General features: G+C 42.5%; 1 protein-coding gene across 1 annotated transcript in view; it reads left to right on the top strand.

Moving 5' to 3' along the window:
• The window catches only part of pth2ra (parathyroid hormone 2 receptor a), a gene marked incomplete at its 5' end in the record, with an annotated part of 84,415 nt that overhangs the window by 14,168 nt on the left and 57,412 nt on the right, over positions 1–12,835 (top strand). Inside the window, 2 exons of the mRNA XM_034134196.1 lie at positions 10,466–10,564; positions 12,247–12,362. Coding sequence (XP_033990087.1) covers positions 10,466–10,564; positions 12,247–12,362 — 215 coding nt within the window. The remainder of the gene's footprint in view (positions 1–10,465; positions 10,565–12,246; positions 12,363–12,835) is intronic.

The raw sequence follows: 12,835 nt of genomic DNA, 5'->3' as shown, positions 1-12,835 counted from the left end.
TCAGCTGGAAAGGCAGCGAAATAATTCTGATCAACATACTTCAACCTAAAGACTCATTCATCAGACAGCAGTAAGATGAATGACCAGGAAAAAGAACTCCGGTCTGTGGAGACAAGGTCCCGGGCCTCAAGTCACAGGTCATCAACAAGGTCAAGCAAGTCATCTGCCAGTGCTGCAGCGACAAGGGCAAGAGCTAAAGCCGAAGCAGCAAAAGTAAAGGTATCATTCGCAGAAAGGGAGGCAGCCATGATGAGGCAGAAAGCAGAGGTGGAGGCAGCCATGATGAGGCAGAAAGCAGAGGTAGAGGCAGCCATGATGAGGCAGAAAGCAGAGGTGGAAGCAAACCTTTATGTTTTGAAGCTGGAAAGTAAAGCTGTGGCTTCATCTAAAGAGGCAGCCATATTTGAAGCCGCTGCAGCAGATTTGGAAGAAGGACATCTTGGTGAGTTACAGGATTTAGCTCAGGAGGATCCAGCAAGACGCACAACAGAATACATTGATAAACATTCATTTTCACAAAACACTCACCAACAGTTTCAAGACGTGGAAACACAGAAACTCACTTCGGACAGCAGGGCATACATTGGCCACACAAGGGTGCAGATGAGCACAAACCCACTGAGGACCTACACTATGCATCTCTTCCTGTATCTCCAGCATTCGTTCCAAATAACTACTCAGCTCCAACTCCTTATACTCCTGATCTTGCTCAGTATCTCGTGAGAAAAGAGATGGTGAGTTCTGGGCTCCTTGCCTTTGATGATCGTCCAGAAAATTACTGGGCATGGAAATCATCATTCCAAGCAGTTACAAGGGAGCTGTATCTGTCGGACCACGAAGAGCTCAACCTCCTTGTCAAATGGCTTGGACCGGAGTCAGCAGCACATGCAAAAGCGGATAAGGTCAGTGCATGTTCATAAACCCACAGCAGGTGTCAATATGATATGGCGGTGCTTAGAGGAATGTTATGGATGCCCAGAGGTGATCGAAAATGTCCTTCTAAAACGAATAGAGACATTTCCAACCACCTCAAACAAAGACATCCACCAGCTCAGAGAGTTAGGTGACTTGCTACTGGAGATAGATGCCGCTAAATCTGGTGGATTCCTGCCTGGCCTAGCATATTTGGACACTGCAAGAGGTGTTAATCCAATAGTGGAAAAGCTTCCTTACAGCCTACGAGAGCGATGTTCAGACCTGAGAATGAGCAAAGCGGCGAGTCTGGAGGACAAAGGCCACCTGAAGTAACTTCCATGTGTACAGAAATCTGCTGTGGTGCTCCCAAGCCCAGATCATGCTCGAAAATCTGCTTGGTGAATGTATACCAGGCTGATTATCCCAACAAGTCACACAGAGTGTATGCAGTGCTGGATGATCAAAGTAATCGGTCGTTAGCAAAATCATAATTCTTCGATCTGTTTGGCTTGAATGGCAATGCATCTCCCTATACTCTAACAACATGCTCAGGCAAAGTAGAGACAGCAGGAAGAAAAGCATGCAACATTATAGTGGAGTCACTTGATGGGAAAACTAAAGCAGCACTCCCTCCTCTGTTGGAATGTAACAACTTGCCTGACGACAGGTCAGAGATTCCTACTCCGGAGATCACACAGTATTTTCCACACCTCAGGCAAGTGACTGACAAGATTCCTCCCCTCGACACCAATGCTCCTATTCTCCTTCTGCTCGGAAGAGACATTCTGCGTCTACATAAGGTGCGTGAACAATGTAACGGGCCTCACGATTCACCCTACACCCAGCGCCTTGACCTTGGCTGGGTCATAGTTGGAGAAATATGCCTGGATGGGACTCACAATTCAAACAATGTCAACGTCTACAAGACCCATGTCCTTCAAAATGGACGCCCATCCTTTCTTAAGCCGTGCACGAACAGCATTCAGGTGAAGGAGAGGTTAAATGGTCCAGCCAAGAATCATCTTCCAGCCCCATCTCACAGCCTGGAAAACGTCCTTAATGGAAGTTTAGATTGTATAGGAGAAAGTGTGTTTCGAAAAACACCTGATGACGACAAACCAGCCCTGTCTGTGGATGACAAGGTCTTTCTCTGAACCATGGAAAACGAGGTGTATATGGATGATGAAAACCACTGGGTGGCACCACTGCCCTTTCGCTTCCCCCGCAAGCCCCTTCCTAATAACAGGGAACATGCCTTGCAGCGTCTCTCCTCTCTCCAGCGCTCATTCAGAAGGACACCAGACATGAAAGAGCTTTTCTTTGACTTCATGCAGAAGGTCATTGACAACCACCAAGCCGAGTCAGCTCCACAACTGCAACATGGACTAGAGTGCTGGTATTTGCCTACATTCGGTATTTACCACCCGCAAAAACCAGGGAAAATAAGAGTGGTTTTTGATTCCAGCTCTCAGTACAAAGCAGTGTCATTGAACGACGTTCTCCTCAGTGGACCCAACCTCAACAACACTCTAATTGGGTTCCTACTGAGATTCAGAAGGGAGCAAATAGCCGTCACAGCTGATGTAGAACAGATGTTCTATTGTTTCAAGGTCAAACAGGACCATAGCAACTTCCTGCGGTTTGTGTGGCACAGAGACAACGACCCAGATAATGAGATTGTTGACTACTGGATGACAGTGCACGTGTTTGGGAACAGTCCATCACCAGCAGTAGCAACATACGGGCTGAGAAAGGCTGCAGAGCAAGGGGAAACTGAACATGGCACAGACTCAAAGGAGTTTGTATTCAGGAACTTTTATGTCAATGATGGACTAATTTCAGTGTCAAAAGAAGATGAAGCCATTGATCTGCTACAGCGAACCAAGAGCCTACTGGCTGAGTCCAATTTGAGGCTTCGCAAAATAGCTTCAAACAGTGCAAGGGTCATGGAGGCCTTTCCTCTTGAAGAACGAACAAGCAACTTTAAAGATCTGGATTTGAGAGCCGACCCTTTGCCTGTCCAACGGAGTCTGGGCATAAGCTGGGAACTCAATAATGACAGTTTCACCTTTAAAGTTTCACAGGACATTAAACCGTTCACTCGTCGAGGCATACTGTCCACTGTGAACAGTCTCTTTGATCCCCTGGGATTTGCATCTCCCATCACTGTGCAAGGCAAGGCTTTGGTAAGATAACTTTCTTCAGAGCAGTACGAGTGGGACGTCCCACTCCCACCAGAGAAGGAAGCTCAGTGGAAAGCTTGGACTGACTCCTTAACTGAGCTGGAACAGATTCAAGTACCAAGACTATATACCCCGGTCTCAATGTCATCTTGTAAACGAACAGAACTTTGTGTTCTCTCAGACGCTTTTACGATGGCAATTGCTGCCGTAGCATACCTACGTGTTCTTGACTCTGATGGAAAATGGCATGTAGGCTTTGTGATGGGCAAATCAAAGCTAGCTCCTTACCCATTGCACACCATACCTCGCCTGGAGCTGTGTGGGGCAGTCTTGGCAGTTGAACTGGCAGAACTAATCAAGTCTGAGATTGACTTGGAGTTGAAGGCAGTCAGGTTCTTCACGGACAGTCGCGTTGTTCTTGGCTACATCTACAACAATTCAAGGCGGTTCTACACCTACGTAGCTAACAGAGTAGCTCGCATAAGGAACAGTACTAACCCAGAACAGTGGCTCTATGTGAAAACTGAAGTGAACCCTGCTGACCACGGAACAAGGCCAATACCAGCAGCTTGTCTGATGTCATCCAGTTGGTTCTTTGGCCCACAATTTCTCCGTCAGACAGACACAGAGCAAGAAAATAAGACTGAATCATTTGAACTTGTGCAACCAGAGACTGATAAAGAAATGTATCCTCAAGTTATCTCTCTTGCAACCAAGGTCACAGAGCAGAGTCTCGGATCACAACGGTTCAAACATTTCTCTACTTGGAAGGCTCTAGTAAGAGGTATGACAACGCTCATTCATGTAGCCAAGTCCTATTCCAGCAAGTCTCACACTGTAGAGTGCAATGGATGGCATCACTGCAAACAGTCACACACCTCAGAGCTCTCTCAGGCCAAAACAATCATCTTGAAGGCAGTGCAGCAGGATGTTTACAAGAACGAGGTGGACTGCGCAACTCAGGGCATTAATGTTCATAGCCACAGCTCTCTTGTGAAACTGGACCCATTTCTTGACAAGGATGGATTGCTGAGAGTTGGGGGTCGCATCCATAAAGCCCAATTGGAAGACCAAGAGAAACATCCACTCATCCTGCCAGCCAGTCATCATGTTGCCACTCTCTTAGTCCGACACTATCATGATCAAGCAGCTCACCAAGGTCGCCATTTAACAGAGGGCGCACTGCACACTGCCGGTGTCTGGATAGTAGGAGGGAAGAGGCTCATTTTGAGTATAATATTCAAATGTGTCATCTGCAGGAAGTTGAGAGGCAAGTTTGAGGTTCAGAAAATGTCCGATCTGCCTGCTGACAGACTGTCCATGGATCCACCTTTTACACATGTAGGGCTTGATGACTTTGGTCCATGGAGTGTGATAACTCGTCGCACAAGAGGTGGTGCTGCTGAGAGTAAAAGATGGGCAGTCATTTTCACATGTCTCAGTACGAGAGCTGTTCACTTGGAGGTTATTGAAACCATGTCCACCTCAAGTTTCATTAATGCCTTGAGGCGCTTCCTGTCGATTTGTGGACCTGTCAAACACCTCAGGTCAGACAGAGGCACACACTTTATTGGAGCATGCAGAGAGCTTCAGATAAACACGGACGATCCTGAGATCAAGGACTATCTGCAAGACCATGGTTGTACATGGATATTTAATGCACCTCATTCCTCACATATGGGTGGAGCTTGGGAGAGGATGATTGGTGTGGCTCGACGGGTCCTTGATGCACTGCTGTTGAAGAATAAGGATAAACTGACCCATGAAGTCCTGGCCACTTTGATGGCTGAAGTTATGGCCATCATGAACGCCAGGCCTCTGGTTCCCATCTCTTATGATACAGACCTTCCTGAGATACTCTCACCTGCTACTCTTCTAACCCAGAAGGTGAGTGTGACACCCACACACCCGGGGGAAACGGTGGAAGCAGGAGTATCTGGCAACTCTTCAGCCTCGGAGGAAGTGGACTGAGGAGCAGCCTAATCTCCAGGACGGTGACGTTGTTTTGTTAACCTGTTAAGCCCTGAGCCTGTTTTTCAGGTCTCAGGCTCGAAAATGACATTCCCAGAACAAATGACCATATCTTCTCTTTTAAAAGGGTTAACCTGTTACGCACGGCCCCCCCGGTACCGGGCGGATAAATGCGTCATTTGCAGGAAACAACGTCTAAGGAATCTTAATATTTAATAAAACTATGAATGTTTTATATCCATGTAACGGGAAGAAACTCAGCTAACTGATCTTTTTAATTTTTTTTTCCAAAAAAACCCCACAATGCTAGCACTCAGCCTCTGAATTAGCCACGAGCGAAAAAATGTAACCTAAAACGGCACTTAAACTCACAATAACTCCCTTATTACTTATCCTAGATGCACAGCCAACCACTAGTTTTTGGTGTCCTGGAGACACTGAATCTAGTGGTGCCCACCTCAACACTCAGTGATAAACATTTGCGACGCTATAAACGAAAGCGTACATCATAACATGTGGAGCTAAGTAGCTAGAAACGCTAACATGGCTTACCTTGGTCAAAACTGGTCTTCAATGGCATTAAAACGATAAAAAAACGATGCTGCAGTTAATCCATAGGTTCATCCAATGTATCTGTGCCCTCTTTGAAATTATTTCTGATAATCCATAAGCAATAAAACTGCTTTTTTGTTTCCAAATGCCAGAGCTAGAATGTAGCTCCACTCTGCTTTACATTTACATGCGCGCAGCCCCCACCTTTTCTCTTCACAATGAGTGTGTGTGTGGGCCTCCCCCTTCGATTCTATTGGCTCTAACGATCAGAAAGAGGTGTCAACCATCAAAATCGAGCAAGGGGGGCCAGAGATATAGAAAAAAACCCATTTTCATCCAAATCACCTCAGAGGTGGGGTGGTTTTGGCTAAACCTCTCTAAAAAGGTCAAATGTCACTTGTTTTGCATCAATCTTGATACAGGGTACTTATTATATGTTGTACTTTGGATTCCTAAAGCTTTTAGTCTACTAACCCATCATCCAAGGGTAGTTTTCATTATCTGTAAAAAATAATTTTTGGACGGACACTATAATTTACAGTTTTTTACTATGTAAAATCTGAATTTTCTTTAAAATAAAAAACATTTATATTGATTCTGACACTTCTACATCCAACTCACAGATGTAACCTTGCTTTGATAAAATAAATTATTCATATAACCCTTTTAGAAGTTAAGTTGTAGTCATTTGTTTTGGGCATGTCATTTTCGAGCCTGAAACATGAAAAACAGGCTTGGTGCTTAACAGGTTAAAAAAAAAAACCCACAATGCTAACGCTGAGCCTTTGAATTAGCAACGAGCGAAAAATGCTAACAGATTACTGCACAGAAAATTACTCACAAAACCTTATTATTTATCTTTTCTCCACATCCATGACATCGTTTCACATCGTGAGGTGACACAGAATCGAAGGGTACCCTCATTATCACTGAATTATACGAAATCGTGACGTTATAAACAAAAACACATCAAAACATGTGGCGCTAGGTAGCTAAAAATGCTAACATGATTACCTTGGCTCTGTAGTCTGCTCCAAAGTGGTCTTCAATGGCATTAAAATGATAAAAACGCAGCTGAAGTTAATCCATATAGGTTAATCCAATGTGTCTGTGTCCCTTTGAAATTATTTCTGATAATCCATGAGCAATAAAACTGCTTTTCCGTTTCTAGATGTCAGAGTTAGAGTGTAGGTTCACTGTCATGCAAAACTACATGCGCAAAGCCCCCACCTTTTTGTTTTACAATGAGTGTGTGTGGGGGACTCCCCCTTCGTTATGTGTTTCAAAAATGTGGTTTAATTGATTGTGTGGTTTCAATGTTTAAGATAAGCTAAGCTAACTAGCTGCTAAGCTAACGGACATAGCTCATTCTTAGCATAGGCTGTTGATTATACTGCACTCTATTTGCATTATGTTGCACATGTATTATTTCAATTGTGTAACTTGTGTTGTATTTTTCTGTTTATTCTTGCAGTTTTACAATTTCAAGCCTCAGTAAATGGTCAACTCAACAACTGTCGTCTGAGTCTTTGTTCGCTATCTGTTAAGCTATGCAGTGCGATGCATACGCAAGGGCAGAATAAACGGTAATAATTGGAATGTCGTCTGGCAGATGCTGGTCGGGTCCTCGGCTCCACCTGAAAAGAGCGAGAACGCTGAAAGTGTTTATGATTGTGTAAGAATGACAGCGGTTGAGATTAATGACAGCGGTTGAGATTAATCATTGTGTGTAAATAATATGTTTGAGTGTGTATATGACGTTAAAGTTGCATTACTTGTATAAGTGAACACTGTGTAAAGTTTACATCTATCACTTACCCATGCTGTTTCGTCCTGTGTCCGCTCCAGTGTGTTCGGCCAAAAGGTCCTCGGGGGAAACAAACACTGACAAAGAAGGTTCCGGGATGAACCAAGTGGCGAGATAGGCACAGGGGTTTCTGTCTAAAGCTGGCTACACACCAACTCGATTTTGGGAGTCAGAGGCCGTCAGAGGCCATCAGAGGCAGTCGGGCATTCGCGGCGCCCTACTCAGGTTGGTGTGTCCCGCACCGTCGTCTCTTTACGGCACCTTTTCACCTGTCAGAGAAACAGGGATGCAAACTTGTCACCTTTCGGCGAAATTCGCCGTTTTGAATCCAAAATAGGTCGTTTGTGTGATTCATGTAGATCTGCAATAAAAATATTTTTGGGGTATGGGGGGGGTCTGGGACCCGGAGTAATCTGCGGCCGCGAGCTGTTATGTGCCATCATGACACGCATGGTGTTCTTTTTGTATATATTATAATGCAGCACGAGCTGTGTGCTCGTGTCTTCCTGCCTGTCGGCTCTGCTCATGGATGTATAATAAGGCTCTGCTGCTCCGGGATGAGGGTCTAGCTTCAGCAGCTACATTACCTACGGGTGCGTTCGTTAATATTAACTGTGTGGTCCGGAGTCACTGTGGCACAGACTGGACCGCTGGTGAGCAGCTGTTACTTAGAACGGGCCGTTCAGGTGTTCAGAGCAGAGCTCCCTGTCGGAGCGGCAGAGCATGATGTGCACTGAAAAGTTTTTCTGTCGCAATATAATCGTTGAGCTAGCTAACTAGCATACATTGTCACTATCTGGTAACGTTAGCTTTAGCCTTCGTTTTCTAATAGTTTTTTTCATAGGCTATAAACGGAAGTGGTATAAGTATAGATCTTGTACTTGAGTAAAAGTAGAAGCACTCAGATCTTGTACTTTATTAAAAGTAGAAGTACTCAGGTCTTGTACTTGAGTAAAAGTAGAAGTACCAGAGTGTAGGAATACTCTGTTACAGTAAAAGTACTGCATTCAAAATGTTCCTCAAGTAAAAGTATAAAAGTATTATCATTAAAATATAGTTAAAGTAGCGACAGTAAAAGTAGTCATTGTGCAGATTGGTCCATTTCAGAATAATATATATGATATGTTTTATAATGATTGATCATGAAAGTGTTCTCAAAGCTGGTAAAGGTGCAGCTAGTTTGAATGTATACTGCAGGGTAGCTTGTGAATTTACTCCAGGTGGAACTAAAGTCTGATTTAACACTTGGTTATCATCCACATCTGTGAAGTAACTAAAGGTATTAATGTAGTGGAGTCAAAGTACACCATTTACCTCTGAACTGTAGAGGAGAAGAAGAACAAAGTAGCAAAACATTGAAATACTTAAATAAAGTACAAGTATCTCAAAATTGTACCCAAGTATACTGTAGTACATGAGTTTATGAACTTAGTTACTTTACACCAGTGGCTATAAAGATAGAAAGACTAAGCCTTGCACAGAGGCATGAAAATACATTTTCAAAATGCTTAACAGTCCTGCCAAAATTATAAACTGACTGCTACACAATTAAAATAAATGCTTTTATATATTTCTATTAGATGTGACTCTTTGGCGTTTCTGTTATTATTAACACTGCTGCTTTAGTTGTTCTGACTGCTAAAATTCTCTGTTATTCATAATTTTAAAGCCGATATTCCGTGGGGTCAGGGGGCTCGGATCCTTGTCACCTTTTTCATACCTGATGAGTTTGCATCCCTGGAGAAAGTCGGCCCAAGCAATCACTCTGATTGGCTGTTCATACTACCGCTGCCTGCTGGTAAGGACAGTTATTGCCACTCGTCGACTGAAGTATTTGCGGTGTGTTCGTAGGCGGGCGGCGTAGCGGGCGGCGTAGCCGACGCAGGCGACGTAGCTGACGTAAAAGTCGGGACGCCTTCGGTACGCGTTCTTTGGTCTCAGGTGGGTGTGTAGCGGCCTTTAGTTGGGAGTGCATTTATATGTATTCTGGTCAGTTGTAATCTTTGTTTTGGGGTTAACTTAGCAGATGGTTTTGGACAACTAATGATGCTATGAACATAATATTGTGGATGTTCTTTATGACAATTGTGATGATATGTGTATTTATTATTATCACCTGAATGGTTTCTCCCAATTAAATCCTCTGAGGATAATCTATAAATGAGCCAGTCTTCAGTCGGAGAGGAAAGGGTGAACACGTACAGAGAGTGGTGAACACCTACATGCTGGCTACCTGTTCTCTTGTGGTGTTTGATAAATAAAAGTCACCATGATTTGCAACTCTACCTCCTCTCGTGGTCGATTCTTTCCCTGGAAATCCAGCCGCTAAAGTGTCGCTGTCTCACACATTGCTTTTGAAAGTTGCACTTTGAAAAAGGTTTTCCATACATAAGTACAATCATTTTGTCAGTGAGGGTGCTCAATAATTTGTGGCTTTCGCATTTCTCAATAGAATAATATATTTTTCAATTGCAGACAACCTGCACAGTCCACTGACGCCTTCGTTTCTGTTCATATTTTTTGACCAAAAAGCAAAGGTATTTCTGTGTTCCTAGAAAATCAGTTTAAAGCCAAAGTTAAATACCTGGAATATGTCGCACTAATGTGTTAGTAATGGGAGACTTCTCATTCTGAGGACAATAGCATGAATAGATCATTTTAATGACACATTTGTATTCAAATGATGTAAATGTTTACATTTCGCACATGTTTCCAGGTCCTCAAGTGATTTTAAGGACCAAAAACAGATTTTCAACTCTGCCATATTATTAACGGATTGTGTGGGCATTCATTTCAAGTTTCCAAAATGCAATTTCAGATACAATTGGGTTTTGTGAATTATATTTCAACGAGCTTGACCAGACACAAGCTGTTTTTTTTTGTTAAGCCCATCTATTTACCCCACTCTTGATTTATTGATTTTAAATAATGGAAACCCTTCTTTTCAGGTTTTTTACTCTGTGGTTTACAGTATATGTCTGATAAAACATGTGTATAGTTTGTTGACTTCCTCTAACTCATACTCTTCTCCCTGTAGATGAGGTGTGCCCTCCAGACTGGGACGGGCTTATCTGTTGGCCCGGGCTTGCTACCAAGGTCCCCTGTCCGACTTATATCTTCGACTTTAACCACAAAGGTTAGCAGTTATTTTTATTTCTTTGCAGATATACCACTGCTAGAACTGAGATTGACTTTGAATACAAACATACAGTACTTTCAGGCCATTTATTTAGCCGTGCAAAATAGTGTAAAGAGCAATGCAGTGATATGTAATTTTGTAGGCCGATCAAAAACGTAGCATCATAAGAGCTCCCGCGACAAAAAGCAATGAAAAATGCATTTTCCAAAAACAATTTTCCTTTTGATTTTGGAATACTGTAGATTCTACAGTATTCCAAAATCAAAAGGAAAAGTGTGAAATTTGACCTGGAAGCGTTTCAATTCACACACGGCTGCTGTGCCCTTACCACACGTGAAAATCGCCACTGTTAGCCAGCTAGATCGCAACTTTTTAGTTTGCCATAGCAAACATTGCAGACTACTCAATTAACCCAATGAAATTAATGTTAGCATCTTATTCAATGCTAATACTGAAACAAATGTATAACTTTTGTTTCTATAGTCCTGTGTTAACCTCTTAAGGACGACGGTCCCCCAATTGGACCCCTCCCACCGTTTTTTTTTCGAGACAATGTCTCAGGGCTTCTTAACATTTATGAAACTATTAATGTGTATCACCAGATTAACAGGAAGTATCTCAGCTAACTGAAGATGTGAACCATTTTTACCAAAACAAAACACAAGTCTCCTAAGAAGCGTCTAAATGACCCCTGAGCGGAAAAATGCAAACTGACTTTGGCACACAATTCAAGATAAAGATACCCTTATTACTTATCGTAGCTGCACATACAATATATCCGATTAAAGCTGAGACTCCACAGATTATTTAGGTGTAGTATCATCACTGAGCGATCCGAACTTGCGACAGGGGAAGCAAACACAGACATCACAACACGTACCTTTACGGAGCTTTTACGGCAGATCGTCTCACCGTAGCTGTCAATTAGACTTGGTCACGCGTCACTCTCACTCCTCATTTGTTAACGTGTTGATGTGTGTAGAACTTTCCCTCGATTCCATTGGCTCTAGCGGTTATAAAGTCGACCAAGGGGGGCCAGAGATAGGTCAAATCCACCCAAATGACCCCAGAAGTGTTTTTTTTTGGCTAAATCTCTCTAAAAAGGTCAAATTTCACTTGTTTTGCATCAATCTTGATACAGGGTACTTATTATATGTTGTACTTTGGATTCCTAAAGCTTTTAGTCTACTAACCCATCATCCAAGGGTAGTTTTCACTATAAGTAAAAAATAAGTTTTGGACGGACACTAATTTACAGTTTTTTACTATGTAAAATCTGAATTTTCTTTAAAATAAAAAACATCTATATTGATTCTGACTTTTCTACATCCAACTCACAGGTTTATCATTACTTTGAGAATAAAGATTATTAATTTAACCCTTTTAGAAGGGAAGATATGGTCATTTGTTCTGGGAATGTCATTTTCGAGCCTGAGACCTGAAAAACAGGCTCAGTGCTTAACAGGTTAAGCAACTGCAATCACGGCTGTTTACGCAACTTCCGTTAGAGATGGCGTAAAGTGCAAAAGTGTCCACACCCAGCCTAATGACCACTATAAGTTCACCCTCCAGGTCTCATAGTGCACTGCAAGCTGCATGAATGGTGCTAATCATCAAGAAATCCAGATTTTGGTTTCTATTGGAAATGTCCGAAATGATTTAAAAAGTATGTTTTTCAGGACACGCTTACAGGACATGTGATGTCAACGGTTCTTGGGTGTTTGCACACCGCTTGAACAAAACATGGACCAACTACTCGGAGTGCTTCCTTCAGCCCACTGATGAGAAAGGGAGAGTAAGTAAACATTAAAGGAGGAGCTGATTATGTTAACCAGCTGCTGTTATTATTCCTACACACCATTAGGAATAATAATGGGTTATCCAACCTATCGTTGGAGGTGAGAGCGTGTTGCTTAGTCCCATACACAAGAATATTCATTTATGACAAAGAGTGTCGACATATGTAAAAGTCTAAACTGTCAATCTCACAGGAAAAGCTCATGTGGAGGCTGACTGTGAATAATCTGGCAAAGAACAAATGCACTGAATAATTCAATATGCCACTAAAATACAATAAAATGCTTGCAGAATAAAAAAAGAATAAAGACAAGACAATCCAATATTATTTTATTGAATAGAGCACAAAGGCACCAATACAAAATAATCATATTAGGCAAAGTCAAATCAATATTCTAAAAGTCTAAAATAGCAGTCTTTTGTTTGCTCACATAATAGGAATCTCCTTTCCTTCTTTTGAAAAAGTATAGG

Source organism: Trematomus bernacchii, unplaced genomic scaffold (genome assembly GCF_902827165.1).
Source record: "Trematomus bernacchii unplaced genomic scaffold, fTreBer1.1, whole genome shotgun sequence".
Classification (NCBI taxonomy): Eukaryota; Metazoa; Chordata; class Actinopteri; order Perciformes; family Nototheniidae; genus Trematomus; species Trematomus bernacchii.
Note: the sequence above shows the minus strand (reverse complement) of the source record. Positions and strands in the feature narration are given on the sequence as shown.